Below are 22,496 nucleotides of genomic sequence, written 5' to 3'. Positions count from 1 at the left end.
ATGCCCAAATGCCAAGAATCTTACTTGTCGATGCTTCGTTGCAACGTTGAAGTGTTCGTGAGCAAAGTGGTCCGTTTTCCTCGTCGGGAAGGGGGACAGGGGGGAGCTTGCGGGTCGGCGCGGCTTTGCAGCGGGCGCTGTGTGTCGCACGGCGTTTGCTGGTGCGGCTTCGGTCCGTCGGCGTGGCTCTGGAGCAAACGCAGACGTGAACTATCCTCGCTGCAGGGAGGACAGTTTAACTTCGGCTGAGACGACGTGGCCCGTAGGTCTCCCGGTAATCATCGGTCAGGAGAGGATTATACGTCTTCCTGCCGGAGTGTGCGCAAAAAGAAAAAGGAGCAAAAAGCACTGAACGGATCGCTGAAGCGGATTCGTTATCGCGGGCTGTTTCGTCCAGCGAAATGGCTCGTGACCTGACAGGGTTTGAGGAGGGGGTGAAGGGCCGCGCTTCCTCGTGGCCGGCGTCGCGCTGGCGGGGAAAGCTGGATTCTCTGTGGCCTGGACCGGGGTCCGAGGGAAGAGAGCGGTTGCGTGCCTCCTGTTAACCCCGGAGGGAAAATTGGAAAAAGCGTGGAGATGGGGGAAGGAGACAGTTTTATAGAACAGTGGCTGAACCACAGTGGTCCTCGGGTCTCTTGGCTCTCGGCCAATCAGGTGACTTCAGGACCCATAGTTTTTGGGGGGGGGGGGGGAATTTACACCCAAGTGTGAAATTCCACCCAGAGGAGGCTTGTTCTCATCAAACTATAAGTCAGGATGAGACCTTTGCTTGAAAAAGTTAAGGCCTGATTCTCTTTGTCCACAGCACATATTGAAGCCATTTGGTCAGACCCCAACAGTGTTATTATAAAGCTTGGTGTTGAATCAATCATCTATATTTATTTTCTCCTCAGAGAAACACACTGTGGATGAACATTGGCCTGGACTGATCCAGAAAGTGAGTAATGTCACATCTGTCTGACTTTAAACTAAAGCTGAAACAATGAATCAATCAGTTGATCAACAGAAAATAAATCACAACTATTTTGACAATCTCTTAATCATTGAAGTACTTTTTGTTTCGCAAAAATGTGAAATATTGTTGAAGATCTTCTTTTCTCTGTTCTGTATCATTGTAAACTGAATATTTTTGGGTTTGGGCTGTTGAGTCAGACAGAACAAGAGTTTTAAAAGATGTCAACGTGGACTTTAGGGAATTGTGATCTTTAACCATTTTCTGACATTTTATAGACCAAACAATGAATCCATCAATTTAGAAAATAATCGTCACATTCATCAATAATAAGAATGATAGTTAACTGAAATGAGTGCACAGGAGTACGGGTAAGTAGGAAGCTGATGAATCTCAAGTTCTCCAGGTGGATTTTATATTATGTTCTAAAAAGGATTAATGTATTTATGTTATTTTATTTATATTTCTTAATATTATTTCTATGAAGGTACATTATTGATTGATTGAAATGTTGTTCATCCCACTTGTTCTTGGAGTTGCACGGGGTTGGGAGGGAGCAATGAGGAAGGACATAAGATGTGTTTATAGATATTTGTACACTGATTGTTTTGTATATTGAAAAATAGAAATTGCAAGTCATTAACTTATGAAAATAATAATAAGTTGCAGCGCTACTTTAGACAATACAGCTTTTATTCAACAGATGTAGATTAAAAATGATCCTCACCTTAAATATTATAAATGATGAATAAAACCAACTTAATTTTTCATCAGAAGGTTTTTTCAGAACTGTAGTGTGTATGAGATGAATTGGACAAATATTATGAATCATATCATGATCTTGTGTGATATGACTGATGTACTCACCACATCAACGTTTCTAAAACAGACATTGATGAAATGTGAACAGAAAAATCTAATTTTTTTAAATCTTTCTCTCATGAACATTTCCTTTGAATATATCAGGTGGAAACGATGGCGTCTGTTATCGAGCTGCTTTTGGAAACGCTGGCTGGTTTGAGTGACGAGGAGCTCAAGATGTTCAAGGATGACCTCTGGAGTCAAACTGACTTCAGTAGACTCTCCTCAGACATCTCATTGATGCGGATAGAGGTAACAGACAAGCAGGACATGGTGTTTTTAATGGCGCTGATCTACGGCCAACAGTCTGTGAACAAGACCAAGAAGGTTTTAAAGAAGATGAACCGGACTGATCTGGTGCAGAGGTTGTCACACAGCAGCTCAAGACCCAAAAGTAAGACAACAAAGAGAAAAACATCTTAAAACCATGAAACTGCTACTTCACACGTATGTCATAGGTTGTGTCATAAGCTTCTTCTCTTTTCATTATGAATACTATGATTGATAATGTCGAGAAAAGACACATCATCTTGTGTACAAAATATATTGTATGACTGATATGAAACATATTTTGGGAGAGGAGACAACAATGACTGTTGTGGTTTAAGTGTAATATTGTGTTGTGTAGACTTTATAAAAAGCAATGTTGCCTGTGAACAATATTTATTGTCAGACGTTAGATCAATCACTCATGACTTTTACTACTTTTCTCCTCAGAGAAACTCTCTGATGAACACAGATCTGCACGGATCCAGAGAGTGAGTAATGTCACATCTGCCTGACGTCATACAACACAGCTTTCATTCCACCAATGCTGCTGAAAAAATGTTGTCATCTTCAGCATTTAAAAAAAGACCCAAAGTCATGATTTATTGATTTGTTTTTTATGAATCTATTGATTATTTTCAGGTAGCAACAAAAGCAGCTGTTAGACAGCTGCTTTTGGAAACCTTGAATGATTTAGATCATTCTGAGTTCAAGAAATTCAAGGAGTTCCTGCAGAAGAACCTCCCAAACATCTCATACATGTTTAGAGTAACAGCAGACAATGAAGAAACAGTGGTTCTGATGATGCAGCTCTACGGCCATCAGTCTGTGGATTTAACCATGGAGGTTGTTGAGAAGATGAACAGAACTGATCTAATGTGGAGGTGGTCAGAGAGCAGCTCAGCACTCAAAGGTAAGACAAAGATAAAAAACACAACATTCAAAATGTCGTGAATTTGTTTTATTCCTTTTTGAAGCATCTAAACCCCATTAAAGTCAATCTTACTCTTCATAAGTTTTTATTCCCCAGAGAGTTTTTAAATGTCTTTTCTCCTCAGAAGAACACTCTGTGGATGAACATCAACCTTCACTGTCAGAGAGCGTGAGTCTGACTTTACACATTACAGCTTTCATTTATAGATGCAGATTGAAAACCATCCTGTTACCAACATTGTCATCATTTATATTTTGTATCATGTGGTGGAAAAAAAATCATGTGGCAGGGAAGACTCAATCATCACACAGAGTGCCTGTGTTGTCTGTGGGATGGAGAGAGTGACCTGCGTGCCGTTTGAGCACATCTTTTAAAGGGTCAGAGCATCAAGAGAGCAGGGGTGAAGGTGTCTCTCCAAGACATCTGGTTATTTTCTAATCTACACATTTCACAATAGTACCCGTAATAAAACATTTACTACAGATCCTAATCTGTAGATCCTGTGGTTTACTACCGCGAAGCTAAACCCTCTGTGATTACTATCTGCACTCCCTACATCAAAGGTCTATGACTGATCTATTCTAAACATCCCACAACACTCACGGCAGTTTAGATTTACGACTAATCGAATCTAAACACTCCCTTCCGGGAGAAGGAGGTTACAACAGAAATCCCATATAGGTTTGTCAAACATTGAATAAAGCACACTAGAAAAGTCACGGCAGAATTTTCTATCACAATCATCATTTATAATGTTACAAACATTGTAATGATGATACAAACCAAACCAAGTGTTTTAAATTGATTCTCACGGCATTACGATTGAGCTCTTAAGTAATGTTATCTAACATTGATATTAATACCTCTGAATACTTTTAATCCATCAGGAAGCAACCATGACATCAGTTCAGCAGAAGCTTTTGGAAACACTGCAAGATTTGAATTACCAGGATCTCGAGAAATTCAAACTGCAGTACACGACAATAAACAAAGGTCTCCCAAGAATCCCAAGACAGAGATTGGAGACGGCAGACAGAGTTGAAATGGTGAAGCTGATGATGGAGACCCACGGCCAACGGTCTGTGGAGGTGACAGAGGAGGTTTTAAAGAAGATGAACAGGAGAGATCTGGTAGAGAGGTTGTCAGAAACCAGCTTAGGACTCTCAGGTAAGCTAATTAATACAAACACTTTCACATTATACAATATGTTTCTCAGAAAATAGATCTTAGAATTCACAATAATCAATAACAATCAATAATAATCAAACTTATTTATTTCCTAATGTGACGTATTGAAGAATAGAGGGTAGGCAGCAATTCAACAACACCACATTTATTAGTTCAACTGCAGAAATCACAGAATTGAGACTTATATTACATTCTGAATATCCCAATTTGACAGCACTGTAATATTTATCTTTACAAATCTGGGACATCAGTAACTACTATGAAAGGGCAGTTGGTGTCCAGAAAAGACTGACTGACGGAGTGGTTGCCTTAAAGTTTCTCGTTGTCAGGGTCGTAAATATTCTGTCTGAATCTACAGTATTATTTATTACCTGTGACTTTAATTCATATTTTTCAATGATTATAAGACATTTAAAAAGATAGATTCATGCTTTTAATACATTTTTGACAAAGGCTGTACTGAATGTCTTTTTTTGTTTTTTTTACTTTCTAAGCTTCTATTGGGATGAAGCTTTAAATGTCAACAGGCTTTAGATGCGATTCTTCATTTGTGTGGAATGTGGGAGAGCAGACAGTTTTTGACCACAGTGAAAAAGTTGTTTTTGAAAGGCTTAATGCCAGCAAATATGGATTGAAGCAGAATAGTTTGTTCGATAAATGTTGTGGATTTAGGAAATTATTTCATCTATCTTTTTCAATAAATTTAAACTTTTTGACTGAGGACTGAGGAAATTACAGAGGCAAGGACTGCAGCGCTTGCTGTGTGTGTGTTTAATACTTAATATTGTGATGTCTTGAGAGGTCGGGATCGGCTTGTGAGGCATGGGTGCACAATTGAAGACGACAAGCAGTTGTTTTCGAACTCAAAATAATATATTTCGATTATTTAAGCAAAAGGTCAACTTAATTCCAGCCGAAAGCCGCTACAAAAACAAACATAAGTATCTTCAGCTTTACTTCTGGTTCATTGTCTTTAAAGTAAAACAAAACTCTTTCTCTCTTCGTTCGCTCCTGTTCTCCTACTCGTTCCAAACATGTTCTCCTTTGTCCCCACACCAACCTCTCCAGGGTAATCAGCCACCTCTCTTTCAGCTGGGCAGCAGCCTTGGCCCCGGCTGCCCTGCTGACTATGGGAATTGTAGTCAGTTACCCAGATGCCATGATGGGTTGTAGTCTTTGCTGCAACCACTGCGAGGGGATGTATCTCCCATTGATGACACTCCTTCTCATGACATCACAATATACAGAACAAGCTTATAGATTCGGCATTTATTTAAGGTCATGGAGACAAAAGATGGACAGTGACACCAACCGTGCAGTCATTTTTCATCTCAACACGCATGAAGCAAATTCATTATTTATTATTGTCGGCATTGTTTAAAAAAATTCAGTCAATCATGGAAAATATTCAGTTATTGCGGCCTTTGAACTGATAGCAGGGGAATCCACCATCGATAGACGGGCTAGTTACCCTCACCACACATCCATGAAGTGAAGTCCTCACCAATGCTGCGTTCACACCAAACGCGGCTCAGTACAACACGTACTAAGCAGAAATAAAGGTTATTTTTTTCATGGTTGATGGCGGATAGTTGAACGGCTTCCAGGGCGATAAGCCACGCGATAAGTCAACGAGTCATTTTCTGTTTTCTTTCTCCTCAGAAGAACATCTGTCGAAACCAATCAAGAAAGTGAGTGGTGTCAGATCAGACACATTTTACACAACACAGCTTTCATTTAATTGTTACAGCTTGAAAATATGCTCATGTTGACAGTAATAGTGATCTTGAACTCAAAATGTATCATTGTGCCTGATCTCCTATAAATATACATTGTTACAATACTCTTAATGACTTGCTTAATGTTTCATTACTACAGTGGCGATATTACATAAATGCACTCTGATTACTTTTAATCTATCAGGAAGTAACCATGACATCAGTTCGGGAGAAGCTTTTGGAAACACTAGAAGATCTAAGTTACGGGGAGCTTGAGCAATTCAAGCTCGTCCTGCAGCGCACTAGAATGAAGAAAGGCCTCCCAAGAATGTCAAGACAGAGAATGGAGACGGCAGACAGAGATGCAACAGTGGAGATGATGATGGAGATCTACAAGCAGCAGTCTGTGGAGGTGACCAGTGAAGTTTTAATGGAGATGAACAGGAGTGATCTGGTGAAGAGGTTGTCAGACTTCAGCTCAGGATCCAAAGGTAAGTTGTGGGGAAAAATCTGTCACTTTTGACTTATTTTCAATGTAGCGATCCACACAGAAATACATACAAATGCAGAAATATGTTTGTGATTTTTTTTACATTTATATAAATCGTAATTTATTCATGTGTGCATTGGAATGTATTTGTGAATCGTTCTGTTTGCATTTGCAATTATTGAGACTGAACTGACCCCATACGGTTAGATATAATCTGTGTTTATTCATGTTTAAAATGAATTGATAGGCAGGCTATATAAAGAATGACATTATCATGAATGCTCAACATTTATGTTTCCTTTCGGTTGGAGCTACGTCATCAGCGATTTCAGTGACTGCATACTCGCCATCATTGTCATTAGACCTGCGAGGTTTCAGTTAAACGCTGTCGTACCGGTTACAAACCGGTAGCGAATGTTGTAGCCTCATATTTGTTGGGATCTATCAGGAGCGTGTGTGGTTATCAGCAAATATGAAAACTAAATTATTGACATAAATAGAATTATTAATGTCAATAAAATGATCAACAATTATGAATAATAACGGGGCACCACCCTGAGAACAGGGACCAATAAGGAGTGAGAACTACCCAAAATGGCGAATGTAGTTTAGTACGTCATGAAACATAATTGTTTCTAAATCTTCTGTGTCTTCACAAGGGCCTTCAGGAAGTTCAGAGCTTGAGGGTTGTGGAAGCATCATTGTAAGTCCTTCCATTTATTTTATTTATTTAATTTATGGTATGTCGCAGAAAGAAACAAATCTTTTTAAATGATTGTTCTCTGCAGAAGGACTCCAGTAACTGGACCAAACGTGAACCTGAAGTGAACGGTACAGGTGCAGACGAGGCTCCAACTTACAGGTAAAATACAACGTCCTAACTACTGCGTCACAGCAAACTGGAGCTGGAGGGAAACCAATGCAACATGAGAATTATAGTGGCAATACTTTTCACACTCACTCGTTTTCTTTTTCATGATTTAGCCTACAGTCTGAAGCAGGAACCTTTGAATGCAGCGTCTCTGGTTTGCGCTGGATCTGTCAGGGAAAGGTCAGCTTTCAGTACCAGTTCAGCTCTGTGGAGAAACACATGGAGAGGATCAACAGCATGCAATACATGGCTGCAGGTCCCCTAGTGAACATCACAGTCATTGCTGGGAAGTTAGATGAAGTGCAGCTGCCACACTGGATCTGCATAGGTAAGAGGACATGAAGAAATATGAACATAAATAAACTGACTGTTTATATTTCAGACAGTGTGTTTTACAATAACTGATGCAGACCTTTTCTCCTCACTAATTGTCTGCTTTTATTTTGTACAGATGACAACTCTACGATATTAGACAAGTTTGCAGTCCTGCACATAGATGACTGTGGATATGTTGTGGAAAAAGTGTCTGAGGTCACATCGTCCCATGTCAAGCTGTGTGAACCCGTTTTCTCTCTAAAAATGCCCCTAGTGAGACGCGGCTTTTCATGGAAAATAAACTGTAACGTGTTAATATACAAGACCGCCAAGACATTCCTCACACTCGATGTTTATCTGATCCCACAAGATCCTGGCCAACAACAGGTAATTTCATATCTTACTGTCAATACCAATAATAATCCGATTTAGCTTGATAAATTCACAACACAGATAACAATTTTGGCTGCTTTAACTTTGTAGCAACTTTATGTTGAAAAGGTTTGTTTTGTTCTACAGGAATTGGACAAGATATGTGGATACAGATTAATCCAAAAGCCACCTCCACAGAAGTCCCTGAAACTGAAAGATCGTTTCATCTTAACCACAGATTTGGACGGTGCAGTAATTGGTCCTAAGGTATGTTTTTCACTGCTCCTCAATTTATAAAGTGAACTGTGGTTTCAACATTAGTTGGATACTAGAGTACAAGTACAATATTTTAAACAAGAAAACATGACGAAATGACTGAACTTAGCTAACATACTGAAGTTTAATCTTCCTAAAACATTCATGGTTTCAAGGCTTGTAAAATAAACACTCCACACGAGCTGTGTGACGTTATAGGCTTGTTTCTTTCTCCAGCTGCTGTAGTGATGAAGTCTAGACCTGTCCAACCTCAAGGATCGCTTCTGTTCTGTTCAATCTTTCTAAATAAAAATACATTCAAACATATCTGCAATCATGTCCACCATTTTACTAATATTTGGCAATATGCAGCATTTATATTCATATGTTTCGTCACTGTCTCTTTGATGTAAGTGAAATTACCACCACAATCCTTTTTTATTTGAAAATCATGAGAAAAAAGATATTCTGGTGCACTTTAGCTCAAGGTCTAACTTGTTTCCCTTTTTTATTTTTATTTCCTTCACAGATGTTAATACTCAGGAACGAAACCCGAAATTTCTTCGAAGTGTTCATTGAAAATTCAGACAAAACGTTCGAGCTCCAGCTCACAAAAGAAAATGAGCTTCAACCAGTATGGACCTGTACAGTTCGAAAAGGTAAATTTAAGAGAATATCACAAGAATTGATCTACACTGCATAAGTACCACTTTCATTTTATTGAATATGCATCATGTAAGATAAAGGCAGTAAATCAGCTTCATATATATTATATTAATCTCTGCATTATATTTTCAGATGACTACCCAAGCACTGCTCATTCACAAGGTAAGACATTTCTAATGAGTCGTATTAGGAGGAAGTGCACTTTTCATTGCAGAGTGTGTAAAAGCTCTGCTCTGTCCATCAGTCTGCTGAGACAGACACCCCCCCAAAAACCAACACAGTGTCTTCTATCAAGAAGGTCAGGGAGACATCTGATGATTAACCTGCTGCATGTATATGCATACATTTAAAGTAATCAAGTTACTTCAAGGTGCGATTCCAATTCAAGACATTTCTTCTCAAGTTCAGTGAACATCTCCTCACAGTCCGCTAGCTGTTTGTTCTGCATGTGTGCGTCATGGCTCTGTAAAGAGGAAACAAACTAAATGGCTCGGGCCAAATCACACGACGCTGTTCCAGCCAACTTGTTCTTGCGTGTGCACATGAAGGGGAAACATGAAGGCAGTGGGAGTGAGAGGGCAGTTCTGAAGGAGCACTGATGAGAGGAGTGTATTTGTTTGGGTGTTGGTGTCAAATCTTAACGCTCTTTCTCCAGAATAACGGACTCCACCTGAACTTCATCAATATCATCCTACCTGCATTCCTGGTATCTGCACATTGTAGTGGCAAATTATGAAATCGGCCAAAATCACTGGATTTATTATACAGTAAAAATATGAATAATCTTTAAGCCTTTGCAGCATTCAGACGTATTACCTGATAACAAAACAATGTCCTGCTGAGCCTGTACTCGTTAATGTTTCTTGTCAATAAAATGTTTATATTTCTCAAATTAGTTAGAATTTACATTTTGCCTTTGGAAAACAACCAAAACTATGACTCTAGAGTAGACCTGGGCATTGTATGGCCCCCGGGCCATACCCAGCCCTTTGGAAATTAGGAAATTAGGAATAAAATGTAAATAAGTGTACATCATGCACGGAATACAGCTGCTTTGCTTTTATTTTGAAGTCAACTGTTTTTTTTAAATTTCAGTATGTTAGTACGTTCGTGAATGTGTGCAAGCAGCAGCATCACTGGCCCAATCCCAATCTCCACCCTTACAGACTCTCACACTTTGAGGCGTGCTCCCGTAAAGTCCGTGAGGGTTTAGGGCTGTCCCACTGTCAAATCATCGAGTGTTTGAGGGCTCTCTCGCAGACATTTTGAGAACTTTATGAACCCTTTCCGACTTAGCCTAAGGGAATTACCCACAAATCATTGCAATGTGACGTTAAACACGGGGTAACCAGTGGACGCATGGAGACGTAAAAAAAAGGTAAACAAAGAGGACGGCACATGTGTTCAGCTTGTCATATTCAATTTACACAGAAACATGAAGAGTTAAAGATGGAACAAAAAACAAACATGAAATCAAAAGATATTTATTTACTTATTTATTCATCAAATATTTGATTTTGTCATTGAAGCCGTTTTGACAAAAACGAGTAAATATATGATATGAATTACCTCTCAACCTGTGAGGAAAGAGCCTGGAATACTTTCAAATCAGGGAGTACAAAGTATAAAATAAATACCCACAATTATACATCATATTTTTTGTCGTTTTCAAGCAAAGTGCTGTCCCGTTCCTATTTACACCATCTCAAGCCCTCACAGTCTCTCACACTCAACCACTTACCAGGTGACGTCAATTAAGTCCTTGAGGGTTCAGGGCTTAGGGTTTAGGGGGGACATTGGGATTTGGCCGTTGAGTGTTTGAGAGCTCTCTGGCAGACATTTTGAGCCCTTTATTGACCCGCAGCTCCTCTCTGCGGTCCCTCAGCTCCTGACAAAACGTAAAACAGGCCAGCTTACTCAGATTCCCCAGTGTGCCTCAACGCGTGCTTGATTGTAGTCTGCACCATTTTTTTTTTAAATTCTTATTTTCTTTTTTTTAATTCTAGAAGAGTAAAAAAGTAGAAAAATTAGTTGCATTGAGTTGTTTTACAGTATTTCCAGCATTCCAGCAAACTGTGCTTCGGGATTTAACCTTTTATATCTATTGTAGAATAGAAGTTTAGAATCGAAAAAACTTTATCTTCCTGCAGAGTGAAAAATTGTCTTTAGCTCACCTAAACATAAAAGCATAGCAACATATTGAACAAATGTGGTAACAAACCATATAGGAGTATAAAGGAAAGACATGTTAAGGGAAAAATGTAAATAAAATACTGAAAACTATATATAAATCATTCAAACGTTATAAATCAAGTTTGATTTTGCAGGTTTGCGGCTCAGTTTTGGGAGAGACGAATGATAAATGAGTGAAGGGGCATTTTAATCAATATTTTCACCACTGACTCGCACAATATGTTTTAAAACCAGGAAGAGGAAGTTGAGGACAAATTAAGTGCAGGAAAAGCATTTGAGAGACAAAGTCTGTGGCTTTCATTCGTTTTCTAATTGTGTCATTAAATATGATCTTTTTACTTGCTGTGTATAGAAACACAGTAGCATGTATGTATGACCATAGACCGGTCCATCGTTGAGCAATTTTAATTTTCCATAAATCTGTTTCAGCTGTGAGACCCTCAGCCGGAGCAGAAGGTGGCGGCACAGGTACTATGATGTCTTCTGAGATCATTTAATTCATGCTGCCTGTGATCAGTCACTGATCAGATTGTTTAGAACATTAGAAATCCAGAATCTGACTTTGAAACCTTGTTGCTGATTTGCTGCATGGTTGTATATGTAGAACAGGTCTAACTGTTCTCCAAACAGAGCACCGGCTCAAGAAAGGAACAGATGAGTGCTGCGTCATAGTATTACACTTTAAATGAGTAGTTTGACACTTTGGGGAAATATTATGTTTTGGTGTTCTTTCTTGGAGTTGGATGAGAAGACCTCTGTGATGTTTGTGCATCAAGAAAAGAACTTGAGCCTGGAGACATTTAGCTTAGCTTAGCATAAAGACTGGAAGTGACAGTTAGCTTGGCTCTGTCCAGAGTTTAAAAATCTAAACTAAGCAAAACTAAATGTCTATGCTAAGCTAAGCTAAATGCCAATCTCACTCGTGGCAAGATGCCAATAAGTGTATTTCCCCAAAATGTCATCATAGATAAAATGTGAGAATGACATTTGGAGAAAACTTCATTTTGTGACAGTGAGATGTTCCCTTATTCATCAGCTGTAACAACATGTACTCGTCCTGGGACCCACATGCAGTTAAAAACGCTCCAATGAATGCAATACACATGCAACTGAACTGTAGAAATCACTCTTACTTAATCTGAAGTCCTTTTCTTAGAGTGGTATCAAGTTGGCTTCATGTTATCTGATAAATCTAATATGTCTAATATGTCTTTGTCATTTTGTCATCTTTCGCTAAGAAATGGCCCCCAAAACCGCAAAACAGTTGATTAAAGGCGCGTTGGCGGACCTGTCACAGAAGAACTTTGAGCTGTTCCGCGACGAGCTTTTGGACCGTGAAGAAGAGCCGCGGGTCAAACGCAACCAGGTGGAGGATAAAACCTTCATCGTGGTCACTGATGTCTTGGTTTCAACTTTTACCGACACCGGGGCTCTTGCAGTGGTTGTAGAGTTATTGAGGAAGATCGACTGCCACAAGGAAGCAAAACAACTCGGTAAATATCTCACGGCTTCATGGTTTTGATGTGGAATGAGAGCAGAATCTATATTCCATCGTTAAACCCTTAAAAGTGTGCTTGGAGATAATTAAGCGACAAAATGACCACGTTTAATTGGAAAGGTGGTCATTTTGCAGCACAGCATATTTTCTACAGTATTAAAGTTGAAATTTAAAGTGAAAAAAATAGTTTGAACCAACCCGCCTTACTTTTTACTTTCGCTTTGGAGCAGTGTCGGACTCAACTATCTGAGGGTGAAATAAAGAAATAAAAGGTGTATCAGATGCATGAAGCAGGGTGGTAGGGCAGCTTATATGCACTTCATCACCTGTTCTTGCTCATTGGGCATCAAAAAGGGCTTTTTACTGTAATTGCTGCTGCTTCCAAACACACATAGGGGAAACGCCCGATCTGCAGACTGTTGCCAGTCATGTCCTCCCCCCCACCGTCTTTATGATATGAATGAATGAATGAATGAATTTTATTTATATAGCGCTTTTCACAGACAGTACTATCACAAAGTGCTTAACAGAGCAGACATTTAAAAGCATAAAAAATATCATTCAGTGCAGCTCACTCAGACACGATTACTGGAAGAAATAAAAAAAAAAAATGTCCTTGTTATGTGGTCAAAGTCTCTGGTAAATAAAAACTACAAAGCCCGTGTGTGCATATGTCCAGTCGAGGCTTATTTCCAGTTTAATACAGCAAAATGGCACAGCTGCTAAATATAAACCTTTTCATGACAGACATTTTGATTTGTCATATTAGGAAAAGTGCAGGTGTTATTTATATTAATTATATGAATTATATTAACTTTCCCTAAGCTTTACCAGTGAGCGTGCAAAATACCAGGGCCTCCCATAGGTTGAATGCAGCTCTAATACATTTTGTTAATTATGTACACCTGTGCTTTTTTATCTGGCAAAAACACAATATTAATTCGGTTTTACACCAAAGGCACACACATTTGCACAGACCAGTTAAAAATGAATCAAACATGATGAATATGTCAACAAAGAACAAGAACTGTGTATTTTGTCTCACATCACACGTTGAATGTGCTCCTTTACCAACCAGTATGAACAGGAAGAGAACTGGTTGAGCAGGAATACAAAACGCTCTGCTGTAAAATAATGTTTTAATGAGCATGTGTTCGGGCACGTTGCAGTTTTGTGTTCAGATATGGAAATCTTTAACACTCTTTCAGTTTGTCCAACATAAAAAACAAACAGTTTTAATACACATATGAACATGTGATTATCATTTTAAGACAGACTTGAAGAAAACTGAACCACCACATTGTACATAAACCATAAAGCAACGTAATCTTATGCACAAACCCAAGATCCCAGTTTATAAATCACAGAATGTTTCCTATAATCCTGTAACTCAAGTTGTAATTCCATCATGTTCGTTGTTGACGTCATCCATCATCTAATACTGTCTTTCTATTTTGGCAGAGAAAGAGATTGGTGAACAGTCCTCAAACCCCGGTTCCAGTGACAGTGAGTTGTTTTTACACTTTTTGTTAACATGAGACAAAACTGTGCTTCGGGATTTAACCTTTTATATCTATTGTAGAATAGAAGTTTAGAATAGAATACAACTTTATCTTCCTGCAGAGTGAAACATTGTCTTTAGCTCACCTAAACATAAAATCAATCAATATTTACACCAGGATGACAGCCGGAGCAGAAGGTGGCTGCACAGGTACTATGATGTCTTCTTAGATCATTTAATTCATGCTGCCTGTGATCAGTCACTGATCAGATTGTTTAGAACATTAGAAATCCAGAATCTGACTTTGAAACCTTGTTGCTGATTTGCTGCATGGTTGTATATGTAGAACAGATCTAACTTGTTCTCCAAACAGAGCACCGGCTCAAGAAAGGAACAGATGAGTGCTGCGTCATAGTATTACACTTTAAATGAGTAGTTTGACACTTTGGGGAAATATTATGTTTTGGTGTTCTTTCTTGAAGTCGGATGAGAAGACCTCTGTGACTGACACTGACTCTGTCATCCCCAGGACAATTTCCTACCGGTACACTCCGTTGCACATCCCTTCTATGTTTCTATATTTAAATACACTTGACACTTTTACATTACACTTACATTATACTTGTTTTAAAATGATGTTTGTTTGTGCACTATACTTTATTGTAAATTGTAATATGTTTCTATTTCTAAATTACGTCTTGATTATTGCACTGTGTTCATTGTTATGCACCATTTCACCAAGTCAAATTCCTTGTATTTGTAATGTACTTGGTTCTGATTCTGATGTTTGTGCATCAAGAAAAGAACTTGAGCCTGGAGACATTTAGCGTAGCTTAGCATAAAGACTGGAAGTGAAGGAAAACAATGAGCTTGGCTCCGTCCAGAGTTAAAAAATCTGCCTATATCTTGTTTGTTTGGTACAAAAAACACAAACTTTGGACAGACTGTGCTCCCGAGCCGCCAGTCTTTATGCTAAGCTAAGCTAAATGTCTATGCTAAGCTAAGCTAAATGCCAATCTCACTCTTGGCAAGAAAGCCATTAAGTGCATTTCTCCAAAATGTCATCATAGATAAAATGTGGGAATGACATTTGGAGAAAACTTCATTTTGTGACAGTGAGATGTTCCCTTATTCATCAGCTGTAACAACATGTACTCGTCCTGGAACCCACATGCAGTTAAAAACGCTCCAATGAATGCAATACACATGCAACTGAACTATAGAAATCACTCTTACTTAATCTGAAGTCCTTTTCTTAGAGTGGTATCAAGTTGGCTTCATGTTATCTAATAAATCTAATATGTCTAATATGTCTGTGTCATTTTTCCTTCTTTCCTCAGGGGATGAATTCGATTTAAAATGAAAATCTTGGTTATCCCCAACAGGAGGGAGAAGATGATGAAGCTACTCTGGTCCGTATGCTGCTGGACCTGAAGACAAAGAAGTCTTCTACAAAATCCTTGAGGAAAAGGAGACATTTATCGTCACTGAGCTGATCTCAAGAAAAGGAAGTGAATGTTGTGGTGAAATGTATTTTCAGACCAAATATACAGTCTAACTGGGACCAATTTTTTTAATACAATAACAACGGGGGAATTTAATGCTATGTCTCTGTGGGGTTTTCTCAAAAACAAAAAAGCTTTTCGGCTTTATGTTTAAACAGCTGTTTCCTCTTAATGTTACCTTTAAATCAACCACCAGGGATCTCGTGTTGATAATGCTACAGTACTTAGTTTGGAAAATCTCTTTTAATGGTCTCAACTTGTCTTTAAGACAAAATGTAGTGTCAGCAATTTCTCCTCAGTCACCAGGATGCCTCTGATGAATAAAAACACCAAGTTTTTAAAGATCGTTTGCTCAATTTTGCTTTATTTGAACCAGAATGTACTTAGCATCAACGCTATTTAAAACAATGTCCTATTTGCTTTCCACAAACCAGAATATTGGTTTAGGCCACTTTCATAACGTAACATACAGACTCAAACACACAATACATCTTATATTAACTTAATGCTTCTTCTGAAAATACATTTCTGGTTCTAAAACCTTCCCAGTGGTCATTAGTTAAAGTGAGGTTCACTCTTAACAGTTTGTTGGTGCCATACCGTCTCAAAATATAAACGTTCACATGCGTGGTTTTGAGTGAAATGTCTCAAAAGCAATTTGATGGACTGCCATGAAATTGCACGCATTTGTACACATTGGTCCACATTCATGTCCCCATGAGGTTGAATGAATTATAATAACCGGTGATCCTCTGACTTTTCATCAAGACACATTTTAAAAGGTGCTAAACCTGCGAAATGTTACGTTGTTTTCAATTAAATAGTTTTCTTTGCATGACCAACATGCAACTCCAGATAATAAAAAAAGATATTTGGACCATCATTTAAAATCAGTTGAACCAACCTAACTCGACTTCATTTATATTTTCAGGCTATAAAGTGCAAATGAAAACTGGTTTTTCATTTCATTCCAGGGTTCAAGGATAATTTATTGTCATTCTGCAACACAGGGTCGCACAACAAAATGCAGCTGTGGCCTCGTACACTTTTGTTACTCAAGAAAAATATGAAAAAACAATAGTGCATTTTTATTAAATTGCACTGGGAGTAAGCTGGGTAGTGGACTAGACTTAGCCACTGCATGCCAATATTCTATATTTCTCTTTACGCTCAATCACTCCCATGAAAAGACAAAAGTGAACGACTATTATTGTCTGTGTATCCAAAGCCTGCTAGTCTTCTATCTTATCATTCTGTGCCACAGAGCTTCATTGTAACAATATAAACACATAAATGAGTCACATCGTTGCACTGGGTGACGTGGTTCTTCCACCAGGTTAGTTTCTTCATTACTGAAGGGAAGGGTTCCCTGATGGGTTGCCATGAAAGCCAAGAAGGGATTTGAGGTGTGTGTGCGTGTGTGTGCGTGTGTGTGTGTGTGTGTGCCCGCGCACTCAAACACTTATGCATGTGGGGGTCTGGGAGAGGAAGTGTGTCCATCTGATGAATGGACATGAGCCTGAACTACGCTAATTGTTGTCTCATTCATTTTTGCCCGGGACAATCTCAGGTGTAAAATAAAACACCCAGACTTTAATGTAAATGATCTAAATTCAGACAGATGCTCAGTGTGGACACAATTAATGGAACTTTATGCCAATCAGATTAAATCAACAGAAAATGTTCAGAGCGAAAACATGGAATACAACAGGAGGGTTAAGTTCACTTTCTATTAATTCAAGAATTAATTAATTACTATAATTGTTCATTTTTTACATTCAACTATAATAATTATTATCAATTCTGTTATTTATCAATATATCTTGGGCATAAGATTTCCCGACAACCCCTGAAGGCATCATATGTATCTTTGCGTGTATATGTAGTTACATCATAAGGAAGAGAAACTTATTCTTCTTCCTCTGCTGATATCGAAACATTTGCTTGACAGTCCGGGATCTTTCGCGAAGAAATGGCCCCCAAAACCGCAAAACAGTTGATTAAACGCGCGTTGGCGGACCTGTCACAGAAGAACTTTGAGCTGTTCCGCGACGAGCTTTTGGACCGTGAAGAAGAGCCGCGGGTCAAACGCAACCAGGTGGAGGATAAAAACTACTTAGTGGTCACAGACGTCTTGGTTTCAACTTTTACCAAGGCCGGGGCTCTTGCAGTGGTTGTAGAGTTATTGAGGAAGATCGGCTGCAACGATGACGCAGAGAAACTCGGTAAATATCTTCATGGTTTTGATGTGGAATGAGAGCAGAATCTATATTCGGCTTGAGACCGTTAAACCCTGAAACGTGTGCTTACAGATAATTAAGCGACAAATGACCACGTTTAATTGGAAAGGTGGTCATTTTGCAGCATAGCATATTTTCTACAATATTAAAGTTGAAATTTAAAGTGAAAAAAATAGTTTGAACCAACCCGCCTTACTTTTTACTTTCGCTTTGGAGCAGTGTCGGACTCAACTATCTGAGGGTGAAATAAAGAAATAAAAGGTGTATCAGATGCATGAAGCAGGGTGGTAGGGCAGCTTATATGCACTTCATCACCTGTTCTTGCTCATTGGGCATCAAAAAGGGCTTTTTACTGTAATTGCTGCTGCTTCCAAACACACATAGGGGAAACGCCCGATCTGCAGACTGTTGCCAGTCATGTCCTCCCCCCCACCGTCTTTATGATATGAATGAATGAATGAATTTTATTTATATAGCGCTTTTCACAGACAGTACTATCACAAAGTGCTTAACAGAGCAGACATTTAAAAGCATAAAAAATATCATTCAGTGCAGCTCACTCAGACACGATTACTGGAAGAAATTATTAAAATAAATGTCCTTGTTATGTCGTCAAAGTCTCTGGTAAATAAAAACTACAAAGCCCGTGTGTGCATATAGGTCCAGTCGAGGCTTATTTCCAGTTTAATACAGCAAAATGGCACAGCTGCTAAATATAACCCTTTTCATGACAGACATTTTGATTTGTCATATTAGGAAAAGTGCAGGTGTTATTTATATTAATTATATGAATTATATTAACTTTCCCTAAGCTTTACCAGTGAGCGTGCAAAATACCAGGGCCTCCCATATAGGTTGAATGCAGCTCTAATACATTTTGTTAATTATGTACACCTGTGCTTTTTTATCTGGCAAAAACACAATATTAATTCGGTTTTACACCAAACGCACACATATTTGCACAGACCAGTTAAAAATGAATCAAACATGATGAATATGTCAACAAAGAACAAGAACTGTGTATTTTGTCTCACATCACACGTTGAATGTGCTCCTTTACCAACCAGTATGAACAGGAAGAGAACTGTTTGAGCAGGAATACAAAACGCTCTGCTGTAAAATAATGTTTTAATTAGCATGTGTTCGGGCACGTTGCAGTTTTGTGTTCAGATATGGAAATCTTTAAGACTCTTTCAGTTTGTCCAACATAAAAAACAAACAGTTTTAATACACATATGAACATGTGATTATCATTTTAAGACAGACTTGAAGAAAACTGAACCACCACATTGTACATAAACCATAAAGCAACGTAATCTTATGCACAAACCCAAGATCCCAGTTTATAAATCACAGAATGTTTCCTATAATCCTGTAACTCAAGTTGTAATTCCATCATGTTCGTTGTTGACGTCATCCATCATCTAATACTGTCTTTCTATTTTGGCAGAGAAAGAGATTGGTGAACAGTCCTCAAACCCCGGTTCCAGTGACAGTGAGTTGTTTTTACACTTTTTGTTAACATGAGACAAAACTGTGCTTCGGGATTTAACCTTTTATATCTATTGTAGAATAGAAGTTTAGAATAGAATATAACTTTATCTTCCTGCAGAGTGAAACATTGTCTTTAGCTCACCTAAACATAAAAGCAATCAATATTTACACCAGGATGACATTTCCTGTGGCAAACTGCCTCCCTCTACATGTATGATGACACTGACTCGCACAATATGTTTTAAAACCAGGAAGAGGAAGTTGAGGACAAATTAAGTGCAGGAAAAGCATTTGAGAGACAAAGTCTGTGGCTTTCATTAGTTTTCTAATTGTGTCATTAAACATGATATTTTTACTTGCTGTGTGTATAGAAACACAGTAGCATGTATGTATGACCATAGACCGGTCCATCGTTGAGCAATTTTAATTTTCCATAAATCTGTTTCAGCTGTGAGACCCTCAGCCGGAGCAGAAGGTGGCTGCACAGGTACTATGATGTCTTCTTAGCTCATTTAATTCATGCTGCCTGTGATCAGTCACTGATCAGATTGTTTAGAACATTAGAAATCCAGAATCTGACTTTGAAACCTTGTTGCTGATTTGCTGCATGGTTGTATATGTAGAACAGGTCTAACTTCTTCTCCAAACAGAGCACCGGCTCAAGAAAGGAACAGATGAGTGCTGCGTACTATTATTACACTTTAAATGAGTAGTTTGACACTTTGGGGAAATATTATTTTTTGGTGTTCTTTCTTGGAGTTGGATGAGAAGACCTCTGTGATGTTTGTGCATCAAGAAAAGAATTTGAGCCTGGAGACATTTAGCTTAGCTTAGCATAAAGACTGGAAGTGAAGGGAAACAGTTAGCCTGGCTCCGTCCAGAGTTTAAAAATCAAAACTAAGCAAAACTAAACGTCTATGCTAAGCTAAGCTAAATATCTATGCTAAGCTAAGCTAAATATCTATGCTAAGCTAAGCTAAATATCTATGCTAAGCTAAGCTAAATATCTATGCTAAGCTAAACTAAATGTCTATGCTAAGCTAAGCTAAATGCCAATCTCACTCGTGGCAAGATGCCAATAAGTGCATTTCCCCAAAATGTCATAAATGTGAGAATGACATTTGGAGAAAACTTCATTTTGTGACAGTGAGATGTTCCCTTATTCATCAGCTGTAACAACATGTACTCGTCCTGGAACCCACATGCAGTTAAAAACGCTCCAATGAATGCAATACACATGCAACTGAACTGTAGAAATCACTGTTACTTAATCTGAAGTCCTTTTCTTAGAGTTGTATCAAGTTGGCTTCATGTTATCTAATAAATCTAATATGTCTAATATGTCTGTGTCATTTTTCCTTCTGTCCTCAGGGGCGGACTTTGTGGATGAACATAGAGCCGCGCTGATCGACAGAGTGAACAACATTGGAGCCATTTTGGATGAGCTCCTCGAAAAAAAAGTCATCACACACGGGGTTTACGATGCAATCTCTACCATCCCTACCAACGGGGAGAAGATGAGGAAGCTCTACTCTGGTCCCCTGCATTCTGCTGGACCTGAAGGCAAAGAAGTCTTCTACAAATTCCTTGAGAGAACGGAGGAATATCTTGTTGCTGATCTCAAGAAAAAGAAGTGAATGTTGTGCTGAAATGTATCTTCAGACCAAATATACAGTCTAATGGGCCCAATTTTGTAATACAATAACAACGGGGGAATTTAATGCTCTGTCTCTGTCGGGGTTTCTAAAAAGGAAAAAGCTTTTCGGCTTTATGTTTGAACAGCTGTTTCCTCTTCATGTTCCCTTTAAATTAGTTTCAATGTGTATGAGGCGCGGTGCCTCTTCTGCCTGATCAGTGAGGATCATGATGAGATGAGTTTTACTTCAAGGTTGAAAACCAGATTCATCAAAAGTTTATCAGACAATCATGTAGGAAATGAATGGAGGTTCTCACCAGACATGTAATGATTTTACCCAACAAACAACAAATGGAATGAAAGTCTGTTTTTAGCCGAATTATTTTAGTGTAAATTAAAACATGCTTGATCATAAATGGTTTTCCATAAGTGTTGCTTCTAAAGCAGGTTGAACCTTTCATTTATGCCATATATGTGCTATTAATCACTTTTATTCTGCCCAACAACAATCCGTTCACTTTTGGAGGGTCATTTAAAATGTTTTCTATTTGGAAATCTATATACATTCATAATAAAGTCTTATGATTGCTATGTGTGGTTCTGACGTTTTCAGTGAATGGAGTGTTAAAAATGTAATACAAGGCAAATATAATGATGTAATAGAGTTTAGAAACATTTATGTATGTAATGTGATATGAATGTGAGGAGAGGCATGAATTGGTTATGGATCTCTCCTGTTGTCTGACGTTCAGCACATGTTACTGAGGTGTTCTGTATTCAGCGGTTTACTCTTAGAGGATCTGTATCCGGCCGGATGGAAGGAGGCTGAGAGCAGAGTCCTATTTTAATGTGGAACTGCAGCGATTTTACACATGAAGTCTGTTTACAGGTATCAGGGTGCAGAGTAGCTGCTGCGTCAGTGCCTTTTGTGGCCCTAGAGGGAGCTGTAGGATAAATAATGGCAGTTTGGGCTAAAGCCCACATGCTCAAAACAGGAATTTGAGATGTTGATCAATTATTTTGCATCATTTATGGTAATTTTTCACGGGATAAATATTCAATAACGTCACTGTTGTGTGACAAAGAACATTTGAGCTCCTCCTGGTTATACTACAACAGTTATTTGGGAAGAATGTGCTTTTGCATAATTTTGGAGAATTTTTAAAGGAAAAATATTCAATAATTTCTCTTCAAATTCTGTTCAACCACCAGGGATCTCGTGTTGATATTGCTACAGTACTTAGTTCGGAAAATCTCTTTTAATGGTCTCAACTTGTCTTTAAGACAAAATGTAGTGTCAGCAATTTCTCCTCAGTCACCAGGATGCCTCTGATGAATAAAAACACCAAGTTTTTAAAGATTGTTTGCTCAATGTTGCTTTATTTGAACCAGAATGTACTTAGCATCAACGCTATTTAAAACAATGTCCTATTTGCTTTCCACAAACCAGAATATTGGTTTAGGCCACTTTCATAACGTAACATACAGACTCAAACACACAATACATCTTATATTAACTTAATGCTTCTTCTGAAAATAC

The 22,496-nt window shown here is 38.5% G+C and overlaps 1 protein-coding gene across 4 annotated transcripts; it reads left to right on the top strand.

Annotated features, from left to right (window-relative positions):
• Positions 1-2,092: 2,092 nt before the first annotated feature.
• LOC306782163 (uncharacterized protein) lies at positions 2,093-22,275 on the top strand. 4 transcript variants are annotated; one of them, XM_079275392.1, is made up of 18 exons: positions 2,093-2,207; positions 2,531-2,571; positions 2,723-2,993; positions 3,139-3,182; positions 3,902-4,181; positions 5,868-5,893; positions 6,126-6,411; positions 7,070-7,113; positions 7,199-7,272; positions 7,395-7,609; positions 7,733-7,983; positions 8,116-8,235; positions 8,753-8,882; positions 9,022-9,051; positions 11,512-11,550; positions 12,321-12,575; positions 14,042-14,086; positions 15,422-15,804. In XM_079275392.1, the coding sequence occupies exons 1-18, from the start codon at positions 2,096-2,098 to the stop codon at positions 15,442-15,444; spliced, it is 2,286 nt and encodes a 761-aa protein (XP_079131518.1). In that variant the 5' UTR covers positions 2,093-2,095; the 3' UTR covers positions 15,445-15,804. The 4 variants fall into 4 exon arrangements, with proteins under 4 accessions (XP_079131518.1, XP_079131519.1, XP_079131517.1 ...); XM_079275393.1 differs by having other exon boundaries at positions 5,865-5,893; positions 7,079-7,113; XM_079275391.1 differs by having other exon boundaries at positions 5,865-5,893.
• The last annotated feature ends 221 nt before the right edge of the window (positions 22,276-22,496 follow it).

This window comes from Melanostigma gelatinosum (genome assembly GCF_949748355.1).
Source record: "Melanostigma gelatinosum genome assembly, chromosome: 9".
Classification (NCBI taxonomy): Eukaryota; Metazoa; Chordata; class Actinopteri; order Perciformes; family Zoarcidae; genus Melanostigma; species Melanostigma gelatinosum.
The sequence above is the reverse complement of the archived record's forward strand: the minus strand, read 5'-3'. Positions and strand labels throughout refer to the sequence as shown.

Bases quoted from the DNA above. Each gene is read 5' to 3' on its own strand.
- LOC306782163 (XM_079275391.1), top strand. From the start codon at position 2,096: ATGGCGCTGATCTACGGCCAACAGTCTGTGAACAAGACCAAGAAGGTT. The intron at 2,208-2,530 runs GTAAGACAACAA...TTTTCTCCTCAG, and splicing joins CAGCAGCTCAAGACCCAAAA to AGAAACTCTCTGATGAACAC. The intron at 7,114-7,198 runs GTAAGTCCTTCC...TGTTCTCTGCAG, and splicing joins AGGGTTGTGGAAGCATCATT to AAGGACTCCAGTAACTGGAC.